General features: G+C 34.2%; 1 protein-coding gene across 1 annotated transcript in view; it reads right to left on the bottom strand.

The window, feature by feature from the left end:
- LOC118767724 overlaps positions 1–25,147 on the bottom strand; it is an 88,326-nt gene that overhangs the window by 43,478 nt on the left and 19,701 nt on the right. Inside the window, exons 7-15 of the mRNA XM_036512753.1 lie at positions 24,533–24,615; positions 22,231–22,357; positions 20,073–20,204; positions 17,802–18,062; positions 15,746–15,919; positions 12,579–12,719; positions 4,416–4,525; positions 985–1,103; positions 204–325 (exon numbers count right to left, since the gene is read on the bottom strand). Of these exons, the coding sequence (XP_036368646.1) occupies positions 204–325; positions 985–1,103; positions 4,416–4,525; positions 12,579–12,719; positions 15,746–15,919; positions 17,802–18,062; positions 20,073–20,204; positions 22,231–22,357; positions 24,533–24,615 (1,269 nt within the window). The remainder of the gene's footprint in view (positions 1–203; positions 326–984; positions 1,104–4,415; positions 4,526–12,578; positions 12,720–15,745; positions 15,920–17,801; positions 18,063–20,072; positions 20,205–22,230; positions 22,358–24,532; positions 24,616–25,147) is intronic.

Below are 25,147 nucleotides of genomic sequence, written 5' to 3'. Positions count from 1 at the left end.
ATAGATAGATAGATGCGTTCATTAAAAGAATATCATTGGCAAACTATTAGTCTTATTTTCAAAAATCGCATTTTTCTTTTTATTTTGCAATTATAAAACTAAAAATAGCAAAACGAAATCTCAGTCAAAATAGTTCAAAGAACTTATTCAGTATAGTATATATTTCAAACTATTTAGATGAGTGTCAAAATTATTTTTCAAACCTTCAATATAGTCTACGATTGCTTTAAATCCGATTCGAGAAAATTTGTAGTTAGTTTTCATTGTTATCATCATTATGTTTCTTCGTGAAACAACAACCTTAATTGGCATTTTCCCGCAATATCTGGTGGAAAAAGACATAAGAGTATCTAATTTAGATTCGTTCCACAAACGAGAAATACGTGGTATATAAGATCTTACGCCTTTCCTCTAATTATGGAAACAAAATAAATGTTTGTTATTTTGAATATATATTTAATATATCTCTCCATTAAAGTTATTAACTAAATATACCATTACAGGTTTATCACGAGACTTCAGCTTTGCACTACTAACAAGCAACAACTGAAATTCATGAACTATGCCCATATACGTTAAGAAATCGTATATCTTGAAGTGTTCTTGCATGGCTAATGTAGCAGAGAATTAACAAAACAGAGATGCGGGAAGTGTTCTTTTAATATTTCATTAATGCTTTAATGCTTTTTAACATTTCATTAGTGTCTTCTGTTCACACTGGAATCTTGTTATAGTCAACTGAAGTTGAATCTCAACCATCACAAAGGGCTTATGTTTATCGTGTTATCTCGAAAATTCTAGAAAATTTTTACCTGCCAAATAATTTGTTATTTTACAACAGTCCTGGTCTAAAGAAGTTAAACATATCTTTTTCCTGGATTACTAAAACTAATGATGTAACATAATATAAATTCACGTCTTAAGAGCAGTGAGATTATTCTTTAAATTTCTTATTTATTCTGTAAAAATAACGTAAACACTTACTTGATTCCTGGTTGACCTATCAAATTGAAACGAATCTCAACATAATCTGGACATTTTTTCTTCTTGCCTTCGACGAAAAATTTCAAAAATTTAAGTCTTATCAAAGAATTTTTTGGACTCTGCAAAGAAATAAAATATTGGCTTCAGATCAAACATTAGTACGAGTAACCTAGATATTTTTTACCTAGATATTTTTATAAAGGTATTTTATATCCTTTGTAATTATTTCATAAACAAAGCTATATAATTATTTTTCAACTTTCATTAATTTGGTTAATTCCCTTTGCATTTTGTCTTAGTTACCGTTTCCCTCTATATTTTTGACATGTTTGTTTCTCTAAAGACAACTGTGTGCAACAGCTTACCAATTGTATATGTATACATTAAAACATACTGCTCACAACATCAAACACCTACATACATTAAAACCTGAATCTTTTTGAGTTCTAATTTCAAGTTTCATAGTACTGACTATTTAAACTGAAGTAGAGAAATAGCGAAACAAATTATTCGTAAACATGTCGCAATACTAGGCATCGTGATTTCATTGACTATCGGAAGATCTTTGGAAAATGCATCACTCATTCATCTTTTCAATTTTTATGCGTAGAACAAGGGATATATTCATCTACTCTAATGCAGGAACGTGGTGTATTCAATATCATCAATGTAAAACGCACATGAGCAAGAAGGGCAGCTAGTTTTAGTGTTGAATATATAAGTTTTTTTTCATATGACTATCTCTTATGTTTTGACAAATGCATTGTGTGAGAAATATACTTCATAAGCTAGTTAGTACTCGGAAATTCCTCAATAAATAATGAAGGAAGTGTATGAATTTATTTACAAATTCAGTTTTGTCTGTTCAAAATTGCAATAGAATGTTATACTTCTCAGAGAGACATACATAACACTGTCTGGAGTTACTAATATAAGGTGACGCGTGTTCTATAATCGTTGATATTATCCTTTAAAATGCAGATATATTGAGAAAGTGGTATGAGAGACGTCATTCTGTCAAAATCTACGCATTTATTGCAAGAAAATTTTAAGGAGATTATCAGTAAGTCTTATACAGTTTTTGCTTCCCTGTAACCTAACCCTAACCTGCTTAAACTGGCCTTAGAAGCATTGGAACTTTCTATGCAAAATATCTCAACTTACTGCAGTTTGCATACAAGAAATATTTATGACATTGGAATTAACATCTATTTATAACATTGGAATTAACATCTAATCTATAGGAAGGATTATTTTGTTTCCTATATTTATCGATTTATTTATTCATTTATATACAGGGTGTGGTGGGTAAATTGTCACCATTTTATACTTTTTATTTCGTGCATTAAAATAATCAGAATTAGAATATAAACATCGGGTAGACACAAATCTAAACAGAATTTATTTTTTAAAACTGTAACTATAGATTTAGGAACTTGTAAACACTACCTTATTAGAACAATCAAACGAGTGTGATTATATAAATTTCAACTATCTCCCAATAGTCCTTAAAGCTTAGCTAATAACATTAGTAAGTATATATTCAGCTTATTCTCTGACAAATGTTCATTTAACACAGCTACTCCATATTACAATAAGACATCAAATGACAGTGGTTTCTAATATAAAATACATTGTGTACGAGTTGAAACTATTACTGTGAACGTAAAGAAATGGAACGAAAAATTATATAATTCTATTAGTAGCTTAGATGTTTGTTCAAATATTGCTGGGTTTTTTTATAAATCATCTAAATTAGCATATTCTCGGAGGCCATATATATCATAATATACTAAAAACAAATTGTTTAAGGGGAGCTAAAGTTGCAGGAAAATGCACATTGTTCCAATCGACACTGTAAACAGAAGTAAACTTTCAAAATGCGTGTTTTATACTTAGGCTACTGAAAACATTATGTGGTTTTATATGTGAATAAATCATTTTCTACACTTTCCATGGGTTTTAATCAATCAAATTTCGATAAATAATCATGTTCAAACGGGTTAGTGATTTTTTTTTTTGCTACTCCTTTACTTCTATTGTTTGAATAATCGGCAACGTGAAACTTGCTGTTACAATTCAAAATGCTTCTGCATTTTTTAAAACTTTGTTTACACAAATGGGGACTAATATATATATATATAATATTTTTTTATAAGATTACCGTGCAAATGACTAAGGAAAAATAGTCTAATGATGAGGCATATAAGCTCACGACAGAAAAAAGTAGGCTTTACCGTACGCGTACCGCAAAGCCTACTTTCCCACGCATATGGCAAAGCCTACTTTTTTTCTGTCGAGGGCTTATGTGCCCCATTATTAGACTATTTTTCCTTAGTCATTTGCACGGTGATCGCTATAAGCTTTAAGGTTATAAAGAAATACCATTATAATCATTTACAGAATTGTGAAACTCGACACCGATGAAGAAAACCATTCGCACAGAAATATACATACATACATACATACATACATACATACATACATACATACATACATATATATATAAGGAGATAAATAAAAATATATGCATACATACAAACATATATGTACGTACCTACATCTACATGTATATATACATGCATATATAAATAATTATACGGGAGTACAGGACATCACAAAAAGACGTAGAAACGGAAAAAGCCAAAAAACAAAAAACAAGAAAACGGAAAACGAAAAACATGAAAACGAAAAACAAATACAGGACGAGCTACACAAGGACAAAACCCCCGTCATCAGCTGTCGCTAGAGGAGTCAGGCATGTTTCGAAGGCATAACAGAACACTAATCCAATAGGCCTTCCTGCGAGAGAATTAAAATAAAATTCCAAGCAGGGGGGCAAAATAAGTACGAACACAAACAAGACGTAACAATAAGACTGCAAATTAAAATACATGTACAAAAACAAACACAAGAGGACGAACGAAAAAGCCTTTTTTCTGGCATAGACAAACGATAAAACTGCAAAAATAAAAATACATGTACAAAAAGTACAATATATATATATATATATATATATATATATATATATATATATATATATTGGGGGATATAATGTTAGGCACGAATTAAGATAGATTTCATGGAACATGACATTAGACGAAACTGCGAATATTATCCGTTAAAAATACGTTTTTATTTATTTCGGTAGTTAAATTTTCTCAGAATCCACTTGGTTTAATCGCTAACAGAATAGTATGATCAAGGATGCTTGTATAGTTGTTTCACTCTTGCAGTGGACTTTTTACTACATAGCACTTGTAGATATCATATGTACGAGTGCGTGTTCGCGTATGTACATTATATGCATCACACACACACACACATACATACATACATACATACATACATACATACATACATACATACATACATACATACATACATACATACATACACATACGTGCGCGGTGAAATGTGTCAGCACTCACCTTGATAAGCCAGTGACAGAGGAGGTTATCGCTATATTTTCTTGGAAAATTCGGGGAAGTTATTATTGAACTTCGAGCTTTCCTCTTTAGTTGAATAACTCTGCCACAGTCTACCAAATATATAAAAGATATCGAAATGTACTGTGTACACCAAAGAAGTAAATAACTTGAATTTACATGTCTCATACACACAATGAACATCTTGCTTAACATTAACTTAGATAACTAAGGTATTGGTCTGTACTTTGTTTAGGTTATCTTATATATTTTTAAACTAAGTTCAGTCAGTGGATTACGGCCATCCCGGAACACTGCCTTCAAAGGTTTTAGTCGAATGAACTGACCTCGATGCTTATTATTATTATTATTATTATTATTATTATTATTATTATCATTATTATTATTAATACAGAAAGGATTGAAGGGGAGTTACCTCAATCCTTTTTATATTAACCAAAATGAAGTAGATTGACAAATTTATTTTTTGAACCAGTTGAAGATACACAAGATGTCGAAATATCGTTCACTAGATTACAATGGCACTACTACTACTACTATTATTATTATTATTATTATTATTATTATTATTATTATTATTATTATTATTATTATTATCATCATCATCATCATCATCATTATTATTATTATTATTATTATTATTATTATTATTATTATTATTATTATTATTATTATCATTATTATTATTCCCTTTGCACAGCTTATAACGCTAGAGATGTACTACAGTGTCAGCTGTTCACTACCAGTGAACTAAGGTAACACCTCTTATTTTTCGAGCACCTCCCGGAGTATTCGGGCGGTTCCAAGCACTATTGTTTTCTTCAAATGCTCCACCCTTATTGCAGTCCCTATTTATTCCACGTACTTCTCGAGATTTTTGCTCACTGTTCCCAGGGCTCCGAAAATTATTGGTACTACTGCTATCTTTTTCATTGACCCCGACTGCTTAACTTCCCAAGCTAACCTTTCATATCTCTCGACATTCTTTCCTTCCTTATCGCATACTTTGTTGTCAACTGGGCATGCTATGTCCGTGATCCAGCATAGTTTGTTTTCTTTCTCAATTAAGACTATGTCCGGTTTCCTATTCTCAAATCTTAAACCATGAGATTAGTATTATTATCATTTAGTAGTTTTATTTTTATAGCGTGCTTTTACTTCACTACCGAGCGCAGCTCTGTGTGCCTTGGGTATGTGCTGTGATTTGTTGTGATGCTCTGATGGTTATTGTATGGAAAGTGTTCTGCGTAGGATGTGTGCAGTGCCTAGTAGTGCAATTTTCTGTATGTTATATGTGTTTGTAAGTCCTGGTGTTTTTGTTATGTATTTGTCTGAATATTTTTTTATCATACCTAATGCACCCACTATGATAGGAATTGTTTCTGTTTTTAGATTCCACATTCTGGTTACCTCTATTTCCAGGTCTTTGTATTTTGAAAGTTTCTCCATTTCTTTTAGAGACACGTTGTCATCTGTCGGTATTGATACATCAATTAGAAAGCATTTTTTCTTCATGATCTCTGATAACTATATCTGGTCTGTTGGCCTTAATTTCTCTATCTGTATGTATCGGCATATCCCAGAGTATGGTTGCTTTCTCGTTTTCTGTGACCTTTTCTGGTGTGTGCCTATACCATCTTTTTTCTGTTGTTATTCCATAATGTTGGCATAGCTTCCAGTGTATGCAGGTTCCAACTCTGTCATGTCTGTGAATATATTCCTTCTTAGCCAGGACTGGGCAGCCAGAGATAATATGATTTATTATTTCTTGTCCATCTCCACATATTCTGCAGTTACTTGTTATATTTCTTTACATTACATGTTTTTGGTAATTTCTGGTGGGGAGGCTTTGGTCTTGTGCTGCAATTAAGAATCCCTCTGTCTCTGCTTTGAGTCCTGAGCTTCTCAACCATTGCTGGGATTTTTCTTTGTCTATTTCTTTTGCATTTAGTTTAGTCCAGTATTTACCATGAAGGGGCTTTTCTTGCCATCGTTTTATCATGGTTCTTTGCTGTTCTAGTTTTAGTTTGGATTTCATTTGTTTTATAGCTTTTGTTGTTTCTTCTTCTTCTTCTTCTTCTTCTTCTTCTTCTTCTTCTTCTTCTTCTTCTTCTTCTTATTATTATTATTATTATTATTATTATTATTATTATTATTATTATCATTAAGTGCAAACCTACACCGGTGGCCAAGCGCTGTGTTCTGTCTTACTAATACACACATACACACACACACACACACATGCACACACTCACATGTATATATAATATGTGTATGTGTGTGTGTGTGTGGTGTGTGTATGTGTGTGTGCATGTAGCGTGTGCAATGGGTAAACTGCCACCATTTTATATCTTTAGTTTCGCACATGAGCATTGTTTGTTTTTGATTTTGTCGACTACACAGTATTGTAGGGTTAGTTGGGCAACGTCCGTGAGAAAAACAGCACCCATGAAGCAATTCACTCTGCCAGAAATTTTTAAACTACATGCTATACTGCTTGGCATTCGCGCTGGAAGCTCCAATAGGAACAGATGGTGAACACACAACAACCATTGGCTTGCCGTGTCCCCAAAACATGTACCGAGACTGATAAAAATCAAACATCCAGCCAGCATCATGGAGTGTTTGGAGTGATCACAAGTGATGGCAACGTTATACCTCCACTCATCTTCCCTTACGACCTCAGACTTAACACGGAGTGCTACATCAAATGCCTGGAGGAGGTAATTTTTTAAGCAAGAGATTTAAAAACTTAATAACACCTGGGTCGATTTGTTTGACTAAAATCCACTCCAGGCAGTGACCCAACAGGGTCGCAGTCAAATGATCGAAACAAGTGCAAGATAAAAGATATATAACTTTCACTGTAATATATATAAACTCGAGAGATTGCTTTAAGAGACATGCCGTATTTTATAAATATGCCTGTTCAAGTATCATAATACCATGAAACTATTAGTAGTTTCTTTCGGTTGTCTATATATATGTGTGTGCGTGTGTATGTATATATACAAATATATATATATATATATATATATATATATATATATATATTATATATATATATATATATATATATATATATATATATATATAATTTAAATAATACTTGAATATATACATGTATACATACATATATGCACATACCCACATATATATGTACATATACATGCATATATGGGTACAGGGCATAAAAGAAAAGAACGTGGACAGAATGAGCAACGAGACACGCAACACAAAGAACACTCCTTTCATTAGTTGTCCCCTGTCTTATCCATTCCGCGTTCCGAAGGTAAGGACAAGACGCGATTTCGTTAAAACAGTCTTTCCCGCAAAGCAAATGAAATAAAATTTTGGATATTTTGCAGAGAGTGGAAGTGGTAGCAAAAACAGGACAGTAAGAACAAAACAGTAAAAACAAACGGTGAAGGCTCTTAAGCCCAGACAATGTGAAGCGGTGAACGCTTGGAAAAAAATGCCTTGAGAAGAGACAGACAAAAGCACGTATTGTCTTTAGGAAGGAAGTGGAAGAAAGAGAAAATGGCCGTTGGTTACGTGTGAGCAACGAGAGACAAAGGGAGAATGGTGAATGGGAAATGAGAAGAATAGGGAAAGGGTGGGAGATAAAAACAGAAAGGAAGAAGAAGACAGGAAGATAGACAGAAAAGAAATAGAATAAGAGTGCGCATCGTAATTATTAAGATAAAACATACTTAGAAAAAGATGCATGGCGTTCGATCACATAATATATATATATATATATATATATCATATTCTTTTAATATTTTACATGTTTCAGTCATTTGACTGCAGCTATGGATGGAGCACTGCCTTTAGTCGAACAACCCAGGACTTATTCTTTGTAAGCGTAGTACTTATTCTGTCGTTTTCTGTTGCCGAACAGCTAAGATACGGAGATGTAAACACACCAACATCGGTTGTCATAGTGATGTAGGGGGATAAACACACACACGCTCACACTCAAATATATACTTACATATATATATGTATATATATATGTATATATATATGCATATATATGTATATATATATATATATATATATATATATATATATATATATATATATGCATATATACATATATATATATATATATATATATGCATATATATATATATATATATATATATATATATATATATATATATATATATATATATTATATATATATATATATATAATGGTTGTATACTGTCAATCTAACAAGAACGTGACAGTAGGGGGTACACCACCGCTGTATAGCCCTAGGAAGCATCGAACGCCTCCTGATAGCTTTGACACATTTTTTCCCTGTGTCCTTATATACATATACGAAGGGGAGACAAACACCCCCGGCTGCCGGAACTGGATCTAGGGACACCGTGTTTCAGGATCGTTGTCCTTCATCGGCCTAGAGTAGTAGACACCGGTCAGCTGGTGATATTTGCCTCGACTTCGTAATTGTATATACCTATATTCAGTGAAGTTTAATCACTGATTATCAAAATAAGAAACATTGAATTTCTAAATCTCTCGTAGAGACATGTACGGTGGTGAGGCGATAGAATGGTTGTATACTGTCAATCTAACAAGAACGTGACAGTAGGGAGTACACCACCGCTGTATAGCCCTAGGAAGGCTATATTAAACTTCACTGAATATAGGTATATACAATTACGAAGTCGAGGCAAATATCACCAGCTGACCGGTGTCTGCTACTCTAGGCCGATGAAGGACAACGATCCTGAAACACGGTGTCCCTAGATGCAGTTCCGGCAGCCGGGGGTGTTTGTATCCCCTTCGTATATGTACATAAGGACACAGGGAAAAAATGTGTCAAAGCTATCAGGAGGCGTTCGATGCTTCCTAGAGCTATACAGCGGTGGTGTACCCCCTACTGTCACGTTCTTGTTAGATTGACAGTATACAAACATTCTATCGCCCCACCACCGTACATGTCTCTACGAGAGATTTAGAAATTCAATATTTCTTATATATATATATATATATACAACTGAGTACTAAGCCTGAGAAGAGACATCCAAACAAGGATGTAGGACTGAGCTCCAGTTAACTTCTTATGAGTCATTTATCTTTAAATCAAACTGACTATCGCTGGGGTGTCAAGTGTTGTGGTACCATTGATCGTTGCTAAGCAGAAGCTATCCTATTATAGTGAATTCAGGTATGTTTGGAAATGGTATATAACTTACATTGCAATATATATATATTTACATATATATACAGTATATATATATATATATATATATATATATATATATATATAGATATATATATATATATATATATATATATATATATATATATATATATATATATATATACACACACAGATATATATATATATATAACGCAAAAAAAGATCCTGAAAGATGGCGTATTTTATTAATATGCTTGTTCAAGTATCATAATTGCATGAAACTATTAGCTCTTTCAGTTTTCTACGTGTAGACTGTTTTGATAGTCGTGTCTGTGCAGATATAGTAATTAAACTTTGAAACTGAGTGGATGGTATATCGGTCCAACCTTTTGAGGATAATATCACTGTAAGACTGGGGGGGGGGTCGTACAGTGCCAGATAAAAGCATTCTATCAACGACTTCGGAATATAACAATATCGGTCAGATTGACAACCGTCGTCAAAAGATATGTAAAAGTGGCAAAAGACCACTTTACAACAGTGGCGACGGGGGAAGACAAATTTATGCGGAGGGAAAAAAAAATAAACAAAAATCTTGTGTAAACTTACGAAATTCATAAAATATGGAAGGCTTTGTTAGCTGGGATAGTTGATTTGCACAAACAGCAACAATTCAAGGAACAGCAAATGTTGCAATTAATGAGGTTGATAACCAAACCGGAGAATATATTTTCTCCTAAACATGTAGCAAATTCCATAAGCGAATTAAAATAGGACCCCGAAGGAGTAACAAATATTCGAAAAAGAATATAAAGATTGGAAGGAGGAAAGGAAAACTCGTCTAGTTTTAAGAAAACTTGCAGCAGCAGAGCATGAGAAGTATAGTTACTTCATATCGTCAAAAAATGTCCGACATAAATTTCACCGACACAGCTGACATTTTATGCAAAATGTTTAGTGAAAAGTGCTCACTCTTTATTACTAGGTGGAAAGATGAAAATGTTTAAACATAGAAAAAAGGGAAGATGAAGACTTCACTACTTACACAGGTTGAGTCAACAAAGAATGTAAGACATTTAGGCTAGATATGCTTACACCAGATATTTTCAAATGTTTGAGTTTTGCACGATGATTGATAGATAGAAGGGATGCAGAAATCCAAACGAAAATTCTATCAAAACTGGAAATGAACCAGGATTTGACAGTGCAGAAACTGCTGGAAAAGTGTGACAGGCTATTAAATTTAAGGTATGACACGGAAGAAATTCAACAGAAAGAGTGTTTCCACATAAGACCAATGCAAAAAGTCTGAAAACACATAAAGCGTTGCATGAAAAACAGAAAAAATATCGGGATGTAGAGCCATGCATAGCATGCGGTGGGATGCACCTGAAAAAAGATTGTCCGTATAAAAAAGCAAAGTGTTATCGCTGTGCCTACAACAAACAGTGGTGACCAATGGAGCCACCTCGAAGGAAACACGAATAGTGAGTGGTGTTCCACAGGGCACTGTCTTGGGACCACTGCTTTTCATAGTAGCCCTTTCAGATATGTCCTCAGCTGCCCGGATATCCACTCTTGCTAGCTGCGCAGGCAATGTGAATGTCCAGCAGAAAATACAAAACCCTAGCAATGTTGCATGCCTGCAGCAGGAGGTAGACTCAATTTACAGATGGGCTGAGGACAATAATATGCAGTTTAATGCTGGAAAATTCCAAGCCCAGCACGCAAAACCGAACGAAAAACTTACAGGATACACTCGCCCAGGAGCGATTACAATCCCAGAATCTATGTTATGAGAATTTATAGAAAAGTATCCCTTACAAACTCAACAAATATGTTTAAAATGAAGAAGAGAAAATGTTATGGGATATACATGCAATAATTTCATATATACATAAATCTTAGGCCAGTTAGCTAACAGTTAAATATGAAGAATCAACGGTAGAAATCTTTTTGAAAACCACTCCAATTAAAGGACGAATCCACATTCAACCTTTTACACGTGTATATGTGTGCATATGTATATATGCATACATACATATATATATATATATATATATATATTATATATATATATATATATATATTATATATATATATATATATATATATATATATATATATGTTTTTTTATTTTATAGAAGGAGCTTCTACAGGACTAGAACTGTTTCATTCCGATGATGTATATATATATATGTGTGTGTGTGTGTGTGTGTGCATATGTATATATAAGTGTTAGAATATCATAACACTTATAATATTCTAACCTATATATATATCCAAACAAGCATGTCGTACTGAGCACCAGTAAGCCGGTTATGAATCATTTTTATCTTTAAATCAAACTGATCGTTTCTACAATAGTAACTTTTGGCAGTTGTAGAGTACATCCTGTTAAGCAGTAGATATTGTGAACCGGTGTTTAGTACTGGTTATACTTATGATTGCAAAAATCTGCTCTGGGTTATCAAACTTCAAGTGTTGTGTATGTCATCAGATTTCGTTTTAGTTTATCAGTTAAGCGTCATTCGGTTACGAATGTTTTATAACCACAAATGATTAGAAAAACGTTCATTTACTCATGTAAAATTGTGTTTTCCCAAATGTTTTAATCACTTTTATTTCCTTCAAATTGTTTCAGCCTTAAAGCTGTGGTCATGCTGAGACACCGTTTAAAATTTCCTATTTATCATGAACAATATTTTGAATTCTGTTCAGACACAATTTCATAGTATGCAAATTAGTAACCTCCAGGACTCTAAAGCTACCGGGTTTGTTGTGTACATAAACAGATTGGCTGCTTATTTCTTTGGGGTTGGTTAAATGATGCGAACAAATATGATGAGACCTTAATAAGGGTCGAAACGATTATGGCTGTTAATCATGTTTTTTTTCAATCTACGGACAAACAGTTCAGTTTACTCTGTTTGTATATCTACTATGTAGGTTTCTATAGAATATTTGGATTTTTAATTACCCACCTTGTTTCAAAGGAACATAATAACAATATTTAAATTTTAAACCAGATTTCCACTTGTAAACATGCGGATGTTCACCACCAAATGATGTCCTAATTCCTCGATGTCTTAAGTAATTAATTTCTTCGATGTAAGATGCCATGTCTAAAAGAAATTAGATTAGATTTTACAAATCAATGTACAAGGAAGATAATATAATTGCTATAAAATCTTTTAGATGTTATTTTATTTTATTTTTACAGATGAATCAATGAAGAATGATTGGTAATTGCGTTAGAATTCCGTCAACAGAATGTAATGCAGGAAGATAATACGAATACGAAAGTAAACATAAAGTTGGAATCGAACGCAAAGTATTTTTAACTCATCGGCGCAATATCTTTATATATAAAAGTCAAGTTGTGTGTCTGTCTCCTACGATTTAGATTCCTAACTACTCCCACATTTTGCGGTGCAGTTTAACCAAAACCGGGTATCTTATAGTCGTGATTCATAACGAGCCCTTCTGGGTATTAGCGCGCGTCTACGATGAGTCTACGATTTAAAAAAAAATTTACCATCATTTTTCTCCATTTTAATGCATTTTCTTCGCTATTATATAAGGGAAGTAACTCTCTAAAAATGTCTACGATGAGTCAACGATTTAAAAAAAATTTACCATCATTTTATTTCCATTTCTAATGCATTTTTTTGCTATTTTTTTGGCTATAACTCTCTAAAAATGCTTATATAGTTATTTCCCTTACAAACCCGAGCAACGCCGGGCGATACTGCTAGTCATCTATATATAATAAATCTTCTGACATCTTTAGCACGTACATCTCCTCATTCTGTTGAGTTTGATGAACTATTGTTATAATATCAAAGAAAAAATTCTATAATCGAATCTCAGTAATATCAAAAATAATTTCAAATCAAAAAAGCATACGTATATACGAAAGCACAAGAAATTCAGAAACATGGAAGTTATTATTATAAAAAGCTTTTGATGTAAGTTATACCACAGCATCAATATCTATAAAAGAGTGGGCGTTTTCAATTCATTTTCACAACTGTTTTATCTATCCGCTTAGAATATGCATCTGAGTATATTTACTGATTTACGAGAAGTACTATCTATACAAGTGATTCTATTGTCAGCGTTGTTGACGTTACTTAGTTGCTGAGAATAATATTGTAGTACTGCCATTCTCTTCAGTTCAGAATTACTAAATTTATTCCGGGTTATAATTTCTGTTACTAGGCGGCGTTTTGGCAGAGTTGTTATAGCTTCGGGTAGAATGCTTGCGCGGTAGTTAAGCCAATTCTTTTAATTCAAATTCCACCGAGGAAAACTTTACTTTTCATTCTTACAAGGTAGGTTCAGGGTAATAGACTGGCAGAACTGTAAGAACGGCAGAATGGTTTCTTTGCAGTAGTTGTTCCGGCTCTTTGCCTTCCGAGTTCAAATACCACTATAGCTGTGGAAACTGTTAGTTTGTTATCACAAAAAGAGATAAATATCTCAGTATCAAGATATGAAGAAAGGATGGCTCACCGGAAATATGGAAATACATTTTAAATAGTAATCGATGCATTTCGAAATAATTCTCATAATTCGTCAAAATACATTTGTGTGAACCAATGTAAGTCAGTTTTTAAAAATACGATCTGATAATTTCCTCAATTTCAAACGTTGTCACAGCTTATGAAAGTGCTTAACGATTCATCGAAGAAAATTTATTTTATTTTATTTCATCCTCGTCGCCAATTTTCTGTGGAAACTGTTCCCTTGTTACCATAAAAAAGAGATAAATATCTCGGTATCAAGATACGAAGAAAATATGACTGACCGAAAATTCGGACTTCATAAGACAAATTTAGCAGATGATGTCTTGTGAAAACTGTTAGTTTATTAACATAAAATAGAGATAAATATTTCATTATCAAAGATACGCAGAAAAATGACTGAACAGAAATACAGACTTCAATGCAACAAAGAATATAGCAATATGACAGTCTTGTGAAAACCTCGTTTGTAATCACAAAGGAGATAAATACTTCGATATCAAGACACGGAAATACAGCATTCAATTGCAATAATCTTTTATCTGTTTGATTATATGTCCAAACGTTCGTTGAAGAAATTGTTATTCATCGGAAGTGAGTTCTTATTCTTCTTTTCGTTTTCTTCTTTTCGGCTGGTAGTTCTCGTCTGACTGACTCGTAATTTCTCCCTTTGCGTCTCTCTCTAACTTGTTAAATACACGTCACGACACAAGTCACGACGACATGTTACAACGACACGTCACGACGACACGTCACGACGACACGTCACGACGACACGTCACGACGACACGTCACGACGACACATCACGACGACACGTCACGACGACACGTTATGATACACGTCACAAAAATAGGCTATTTGTCTGGTAGACTTAATACGCCGTCCGGTTTAACATCACCACCTAAAATCTTGCGAGCCTTTAGTTGAGTTCACTCTACTGCAAGTGTTCGAGTCAGGACCCCTGTTTGAGGAGACATTAAACCGCCAGTCTCAGTGACCCTAGTAAGAGTTGTCAGTGCTGTCACATCTGACAAAAATTTAAAACTATCTATGCACATGGATTACTAATCAAAATAACCAGAATAAATATTTCGTAGTTTTTTAATTAACAGAATATTACGAGAACTGTTGATAAAACTTTCGAAAAGTGTGCAATATCGATTTCTCATCACAAAACAACAAGCTGTTAAGGAAAGAAAGGGAAGCTGTAATGTTCTTACCTTTCCCGTGAGAATCACAAGAACTCGAAACTATGTTGAGGAAGCACTGAGAACTTATCACCGATGTATGATAGCCACCATAAAACATCTTTGATTTCTAATGATATAGTTTAAATTGGATTATTTATTATTGTCTTCTTAATATCATTGTAGTTGATAGATTTATTAAGGAACTTTAGTGATTTCACTTACAAACATTTCACTCATTTATACTTGTCCCAGAAATGTCATTTTATTGACGCTGAGTTATTTCTTGTTTATTTATTTTAATCTTTAGCATTTTTGAAGATATTCTTTTGAAGATATCGTCAAATTGCTTAATATCAAAGTAGATACCCAATAAACAATAGTAACTTCATTTTCTACTATTTACCAATATAAATAATAAAGAAAGACATTACCTTTTACGACTTGACACACTTCATACAAGTTTGACATAAACAAGATAAACGGATGCGATATTGGTAGTTTTATCGGTTTTATTGCAGCACCATCTTTCCGGCAACAATATCTATACATTGTACTTCGATATTTCTTATTAGACTGGTATATTTTCACGTATCCCTCCTGAAATTCTGAATCCATTAAAACGATTATAATAGACAAGTATATATTTTGTGAAAGGAAATCAATTGAATTTATGGGTCATATGATTTCCTTACGGTTATATGTTCGAAATGGGAATAATTGATAAATTGCCTCTTTAAACGAAGAAATAAACTAGAAAGAGAATAAATCTTACAAGAGGGAAGAAACTCAGTATTTCTGGATTACTGTTTTATATTTCCATAAAGTTTGAATAGAAAATTATCTCAATAAAACTCTATTATGTACTGACAAAGATAGTCATATATACATACATGTATGTATGTATGTATGTATGTATGTATGTATGTATGTATGTATGTATGCATGTATGTATGTATGTATGTATGTATGTATGTATGTATGTATGTATGTATGTATGTAGAGTCCAAGGTCGACTTTGCCTTTTATCCCTTCAGAGTCGATAAAATAAGTACCAGTTGAGCGCTGAAATCGATATAGCAACTGAATCTGGCTGACCTCATATTTTGCTGCCTCTAAAATGAGTACAATGTTTAATACCACCTTATATGAATAAATTATCTCTAAAAAGGTAAAAGAAAGAAAACAATAGCCATAGCTGAAACAATTTTGATCGTATATTAATTTGATTGGGCTTGCGAGGGTCTAAACAACAGCAACAATTTTCTATTCTTTTCTATATCATAAAACAGATTTCTTCTTTAGGTACAATGACATTTTTGTTGTTCAAATTGGTTTTAGCCGAGAATTAGCATTTATTTTAATTCGATCTACGTGATGAAATAAAGCTGGTTTGACGCTTTAATATTACTAAAGTCACATAGTTAAAGTCACTGTAGTTAATATTCGTTAACGTGATTCCGCCGAGGTCTACTTTGTCCTTCATCCTTTCGGAGTCGATAAAATAACTATCAACTGAACACTGGTATCGATGTAATCGAATTAGCCGCTTTCCCAAACTTGCTGGCCTTGTACCAAAATTTGAAACCAATATTCGTTAATAGGAACAGTGGAGTAAAAGCCAAACTTCCTACTCGCTATGACTACAGCGATCCTAGTTGAGACCATGACTTCATTTTTGCGTCTGTTGCCCTTTTGAAGAATGTCAAGGACACTACAGTATCTAGTCCATTTCCTTTATATTTTGTGACTTCGAGCAAATCAGCACAATTGACAGAGACAGACGTCAATTTCAATTTTGTTAGGAACGTGTTTACGTCGTTGCTATTGTTACTATTACCGTGTAGTTCCGTGTCAGCTCAAATCAAGCCAGCTTATAGACCGAAATGTTTCAACCATGACATTGCCATCTAATTTTAGAACAGAGTATAGCTATAGCTATCTTACTTATTGTGCGATCTGGGTGGAATGAAACCGATATTTCTTGCAAATAAGGCGGAGAGCTGGCAGAAACGTTAGCACGCCGGGCGAAATGCTTAGCGGTATTTCGTCTGCGTTACGTTGTGAGTTCAAATTCCGCCGAGGTCGACTTTGCCTTTCATCCTTTCGGGGTCGATAAATTAAGTACCAGTTACGCACTGGGGTCGATGTAATCGACTTAATACCTATGTCTGTCCTTGTTTGTCCGCTCTGTGTTTAGCCCCTTGTGGGTAATAAAGAAATAGGTATTTCTAGCAAATCGAGCGACCACCTAAGATGCTCCCTGGTTAGCCTATAAAGTTTTTTGTCAATTTTAGTGGATATAGTTGATAGGTGCATATTTTATATCTTCTGTTAATCCTTGCACTCATTGTGCATGCAATAAAATTTGAACAAAGTTCAAAAATAATTATACGAATGACTTATTGTAAAGCTTTTAATATGAAACAACTACTCAATTATCTATGACTTATGCTTAACATTAACCCTTACTTAATAATTAACACTTACTGTTTGGACAAGGTCCATTCTTCATTAGACAATAGGATCCAGCTTCCCAGTGGTTATTGCCTTTAGATTCATTAAACAAACAGAACACTTCGCGGCTGTGACCCTCGAAAAAGAACTGAGATGAATGCGAAGCTTTTCCTTTCTCTACGAAGCCATTTATGTAATGCTTAGTATTTAATTTAACCCATTTCTTCCCCGGACATTTTGATCCGGCTCTGGGTAAAGCATAACTTCCAGCCGGCCAGTCGACCCAAGATTCATCTGAGTTCAAAAATTGCAAAGAAAATATTAGTATAGAATTATTATAGAATGTTATGGCATTTTTAAACGTAAAACGTGTCTAATAACAAAAAAAAACTATCATTATCTTGAGCGATAAAATGAAGTACACAAAAGTAATCATAGTCATTTGCACCTTTTGACCAACAACAGCTGCTGTCGTTGTTATTGTTGTTGTTTTTCTTCTTCTTCTTCTTCTCTTCTTCTTCTTCTTCTTCTTCTTCTTCTTCTTCTTCTTCTTCTTCTTCTTCTTCTTCTTCTTCTTCTTCAGATTCAGATTCAGATTCAGATTATTTCCATTTGAACTTACCTATAATTTATGTAGTAGAGGCGCGTAGCTTAGTGGTTAGGGTGTCAGCATCTTGATCGTAAGATTGTGGTTTCGATTCCTGGACCGGGCGACGCGTTGTGTTCTTGAGCAAAATACTTCATTTCACTCAGCTGGCAAAAATGAGTAACGCTGCGATGGACTGGCGTCCCGTCCAGCTGTGGAGCACATACGCCATAGAAACCCGGAAACTGGGCCCATAAGCCTGGGTAGGCTTTAAAAAGGCGCATTTATTTTTATTTTATAATTTATGTAACGTTCCAGCTGTGACTATTCCATTTTCTTGTGCGACTAGGAATACACTTTCCGATGTGCCATTGGTTTTTTAAGACGCTGATGTGATAGAGTTTCCTTCAAGAGATATCTAGCTATTTCCAGCAATCCAGGCATCTGCATAGTGGGCTCTTCTGTTGCTTAGTTTGTTTCATAAACGTGATTAGTAAGGGTGTTTAATAATGTTAAAGAAAATGAAACTGAAATCATCTCATACACAACTTTAACATACAACGTGCGTTTAAGTTGCGTATGAATAGCACATGTTTGCGATATAATCTACATTGGTGTATGTTCAAAAGTAAGAGTAAGGAAGGTCATTAGTTATTGTCTCCAGGGAGATAGGTCAAAGAGTTATCCTTTTCTTCAGAGACATCTTAAAACAATAAAGTAAAACAATAAATAATATAATGAATACATGTGTAAATGTGCGTATGTAACAGTTGCAGCATACCTCGCAATCACATATAATCTTTAATACGTTTCAGCCCAAAGACTGTGGCCATGTCGGAACACCGCATATATATATATATATATATATATATATATATATATATATGATAGATAGATCGGTAGCCACTACACGCATTTTTCTCTCCTTGTTTCTTTTCTGTGTTCCTTTCTGTAGAAGAGCGTAGGCTCGAAATGTAAAAGACTTTTTCAGTTCCCTAAGCGTTATACTAACACATCTGTTTGTTTTATACACCACCTGTCTTCGTCTTTTGTTTTTTCGTGAACTCTCCCCCTATATGTATATATATATATATATATATATATATATATATATATATATATATATATAGAAAGAGAGAGAGAGAGAGAGAGAGATTGACATACTTGAAGTGCTTGGGAAATTCCTTGATACAGTTATAATATTTGGAGAGAAGATTTTTTTCTCAAAGAGTTAAGATTGAGAAAAGAACCGTTTTAGATAGTTGAAATGCACTAATCCTTGAAAGGAGATTTCACAAAATCTGTGTGGTGTTTGCTTTTATAGATGTGCAAGCGCTTTCAGTTCTTAACGTTTTCAAGCACGTATATTACATATAGTGAAAGTCGTTTCCAGTAAAATTGTTGTTGACTATTTCCAGTTTAGTTTCGGACTCAGAAATCTTATGAAATATTCTTCTTTTGCCTTCCGGAGAAGGTCGTTCTCTTCATATATATATATATATATATATATATATATATATATATATATACCGCCGTGTACAAAAGTATACCTCCACATACATAGTACCATCTAGGCTAAACACATGGTTTATTGCATTGTATATACTGTGTATACCGTGGTGAAAAATAAGTTTTATTAACATTTTCAAATGAAACATAGTATTAACAAAGTGTTTTCTGACAACAGGAACATAATATTGAAATATATTTCAACAAACCTGGTCTGTATATTTTAGTGCAGTAAGTAGCAGGGTCTAAGCCGGTGGGACAGAAGCACTTGCAAATACCACCGATCATCACAACAAACCCATCATTGCGACATTTATGTCTGAAATAACGACACTGCTGTCCTGTAAAATACAATAGATTAGAAATATATATGTGCGTGTAAGAGTGTGTCTGTGTATGTATGTGTGAGGCTGTATGTTTGCGTGTGTGTGTGTGTGTAGTGTTTCTATTCGTTGTTTATGTTGAGTTTGTGCTCGTGTTTTTTATGCGTATGTGCATATACGTGTGCGTGTTTCATCATAAGGCAGATCAATTATCGATAATTACCAATATGATTAATGTCTGGCTTCGAACTGACAGAAAATTGAAACCATCTTGAGATAAGTTTCCTGTACTTTGCGAAATAATTTCAAATCCCATCCAGAATAATTTGTCTTTTCTCATTCTAGGATCTATAACTACCAATCTATGGTAGTAGAATTCTTTAAAAGTTAGAATACGAGAAGAAATGCCTTGAGGTACCTGTTCCGGCCCATTGCAGTTTCAGATGAAACTCCACCATGCCTTACTTGGGTGATAGAGTTAATCTGGTCCCCGCTTTAACAATACCATCAAGCGCCTTGGATACCTTCAACAGAGTCCATTCTGTAGCAAACAATCGGATCAGGTCTCCTATTGGAAGATATCTTCCTCCATCCGACCCACAAATGTTGTAAACACTGTAAATAGTTTAATCGAATACTTTGATTTGTCCTTTATTTCTTCAACACCAGAGGAATGAAAGATAACGCCTTCAACGGTAAAATGTGAATTCAGTACATTAAGGGACGCATGAATTCACAAATCGAATATATCTTATCTCGTTCAAAGCCTGTTTTAATCAAAAGAACGATATGCTTTGTAATTTGATGACTCATCAGACAAAAAGTTGACAGTAACTTAAATCTGATCAGATTATTTAAGTCATGTACGTCACCTGATTTATGAGGTCCTGACCCGGATGCAGCTTACATTCAACGTTATAGAGATTTTCAAAAAGATATAGAGAGTGATCGATGGATTGATTCATTCACGCATTCAAAATTTATACACTTGCAAACACGATGGCTGTCCACTCGTCAGACGAACATGACCATCGCTGACATGTATCAGCAATGCCCATGCTAGGGCTTTCAGTCGAGTGCGGCTTGAACAACATCACAATGACTACGACTAGCAATACCAAGAAGCACAGAGACAAGCAATGTGCAAGATATCCGGCTCAACAGAGCAGCGGGCTTTTATAGCCGAGTTGCCTTCTTATAGGGGAATGTCTTGAAAAAGACCAGAGGTTTCGCATTCCCAGTGGGTTTACTGCACCCTAGGACACCAAACCGAATGTTTCTACGTCCTGGTGCATATTTACAGTGACATACAGACGAACAGATAGACAGACAAACGGACAGACGGACAGACAGACATATAGACAGACAGACAGACAAACAGATAGATAGACAGACAGACAGACAGACAGACAGTCAGTCAGACAGACAGACAGACAGACAGACAGATAGACAGACAGACAGATAGATAGATAGATAGATAGATAGATAGATAGATAGATAGATAGATAGATAGATAGATAGATAGATATAGATAGATAGATATAGATAGATAGATAGTTTAGTCTAGAATACCTTTCACTAATTTTCACAAACCCTCTAAGACCAGCAAAGCTGATGAGGCTATAGTCTTATTTCTTTACTGCTCACAAGGGGCAACATACAGAGGGGACAAGCAAGGACAGACAAACGGATTAAGGCGATTATATCGACCCCAGTGCGTAACTGGTACTTAATTTATCGACCCCGAAAGGATGAAAGGCAAAGTCGACCTCGGTGGAATTTGAACTCAGAACGTAACGGCAGACGAAATACCTCTAAGCATTTCGCCCGGCGTGCTAACGTTTCTGCCAGCTCGCCGCCTTTATATCTCTGATAGGTCAGTGTGTGCAACCGCAGCAACGTCCCCCATGCAGAAGCAGTACTACATAGAAACTGTCGTATAATGAGTTAGAAGTCGAGAAAAGAAAGCCATGTCTTATTATTCACGATGAAATACATAATACGTGATGAAATACATGATGAAGTACATTATAATTATACCTACTGCGACAGTTGTATAAGTTATTGATGTCTTGAGCATCGTAGTGGCTCAACGTTTTGTGGTAATCGATTAAATAGAGCTGATCGGGATCAAGAATTTGATAAATATATTTATTTTCCTGTGAAAATGCCTGGTGAGAAAAGTATCAAGATATAATAAATAGATATTTTATATAAATATATATAATATATATATTGTATATACATTGTATGAGTATACATACACATACATACGCGCGGGCTCGTGTGGTAAGAATGATTTTATCTACCCACATACATTAAGTATGTGATACTGGTAATGTTTATATATATATATATTGTAGGAATTGAACATACAAGTAGATGTACGACTATTGTTGTTATGTTTTGAGATCCTAATCTTTATATATAAAGCTGAAGTTGTCTGTGTGTGGCAGGATTGGTAGCCTTCAACTAACACTATCTCCTCCGAGACCCTGCGGCGCAAGTTGACCAAAATTGAGAGTATAATAGAAGAAGGCTTGCTCTTCATTCCGTAGAAGAAAAAATTCAAATCGGTTCATGTTAAGACCAAACATTATTTACATCAAAAAGGTGCTTTTTTTCTATGAAAATCCCTATAAGAAAACAAACCCGAGCAACGCCGGGCTATACTGCTAGTAGATTTCTATAATCCGGTTTCTGGATAGTTGTTACTTCTGTACTGAGTAGTATTACCAGTTACGAGCTACAGAGTAAATACAGGAAAATAAGGATAAATCTAAGTATGTGTTAACTTAGATTTATCCTTATTTTCCTACATTTGGTCTGTAGCTCGTAACTGGTAATACTGCTCAGTATAGAAGTTAAGTAATAACTATCCAGAAAGCAAACCGGATTATGAAAATCTATTAGGAGCTCAAAACATAACAGCAATAGTCGCACATCTACTTGTACGTTCAATTTCTACATTAAATATAACATTACCAGTATCATATAATGCATGTGTGTTGCTAATGGCTTTTAAACTGCGGTATTTCGTTCAGGAAAGGTCTCTTTAAAGACGTATTGTGTTAAAAAAAAGTAACACAGTATACTACAAACCTAGGCGAAACATAATCGGCCCGGAAGTGTACAAAAAGGCATGTATCGATTTTTTTTGCGGATTTTCTATTCATCAGTATGGTATTCTCGCCTCACTTCCGAAACGAATCGAAATTGCTTTGCTAAACAAATACACATATATCGTAAAATCTATCTGCTGCTGAGAAAAAGCTCCGCGCAATTAGAAGAAAATAAGAATTTTGTGTTAAAATCGCTCAAAAATGACAGCATTATCAATATCACACACGCACACACACACACACACACACACACACACACATACATACATTCTTTTACTCTTTTACTCTTTTACTTGTTTCAGTCATTTGACTGCGGCCATGCTGGAGCACCGCCTTTAGTCGAGCAACTCGACCCCGGGACTTATTCTTTTTGTAAGCCCAGTACTTATTCTATCGGTCTCTTTTTGCCGAACCGCTAAGTGACGGGGACGTAAACACACCAGCATCGGTTGTCAAACAATGCTAGAGGGACAAACACACACACACATACATACATATATATATATATATATATATATATATACATATATACGACAGGCTTCTTTCAGTTTCCGTCTACCAAATCCACTCACAAGGCATTGGTCGGCCCGGGGCTATAGCAGAAGACACTTGCCCAAGATGCCAGGCAGAGGGACTGAACCCAGAACCATGTGGTTGGTTAGCAAGCTACTTACCACACAGCCACTCCTGCGCCATATATATATATATATATATATCATACACACACACACACACACACACATATATATATATATATATATATATATATATATATATATATATATATATATATATATATATATATATGTTGTTAAACGTTTTTAGCAGTTGCATTTGAATTCAACAAAAATGTCTTGGAAGTAATCAAGAATTTTGGTTGTTTTACATTATTCCCTGCGAATTGTTGGAATTTAATATATTTATGGTTTAATTCTGGAAATAACAAACGCCTCACAAAGTTGTACTTGGTTTATTTAGTACACTATAGCGTTAATTACATGTTCTAACAGGTAGCTTTCCCAAAAGTAGTTGGAACGGATTTCCAGCAGCTGTTTAAACTAAGACTTGTATAATGAAGTACCTTTTCCAAAAGTGTAACGAAAAGCCTATTGCCAATAGTAACATAGACTTGGGCGTTGATAGATAAATACAGGATGCATCCGATCATTTCCTAGTTGCAAATGTATAAATATTTTAAATTACCATAAATAGAAACATTCTTACCAATGGCCCATAAAGCATCACAGATTGGAAGTCGAAATCACTCTTATCATGTGTGTTTTCAGATAACATCCTGTTTCGAAATTCTAAAAGAAAAACAAGTATTATAAGGAAGGGTCGATAAATGAAATTATTAATCAATTACTACCTATGTTAGCAATGGTTATTACAAGCAGCAATTAATGTTGTCCAGTCACAGACGAGGTCGAACAGTAGGTTAAACCTCTTGAGATATTCAGCTTTTCCCTCTACGTTCTGAGTTCAAATATCTGATATCTACAGTTCGCAATATCCGCATACGTCTGATCGTCTCTTATCAAAAGTTTTATGTTTATCTCTCTATATATAAAGCTGAAGTTGTCTATGTATGGCAGGTTTGGTAGCCTTCAACTAACACTGTCTCCTCCGAGACCCTGCGGCGCAAGTTGACCAAAATTGAGAGTATGATAGAAGAAGGCTTGCTCTTCTTTCCGTAGAAGAAAAAATTCAAATCGGACCATTTTAACACAAAAAATAATTTACATCAAAAAGGTGCTTTTTTTTTACTGCTGTGTCACCATTTCTCGGTGTATTTCAACCACAAAAATCTTCACTTAAAGAGAATAACTAGCTACATAA

Source organism: Octopus sinensis, linkage group LG2 (genome assembly GCF_006345805.1).
Source record: "Octopus sinensis linkage group LG2, ASM634580v1, whole genome shotgun sequence".
Classification (NCBI taxonomy): Eukaryota; Metazoa; Mollusca; class Cephalopoda; order Octopoda; family Octopodidae; genus Octopus; species Octopus sinensis.
This window is presented reverse-complemented; position numbering and strand designations above follow the sequence as displayed.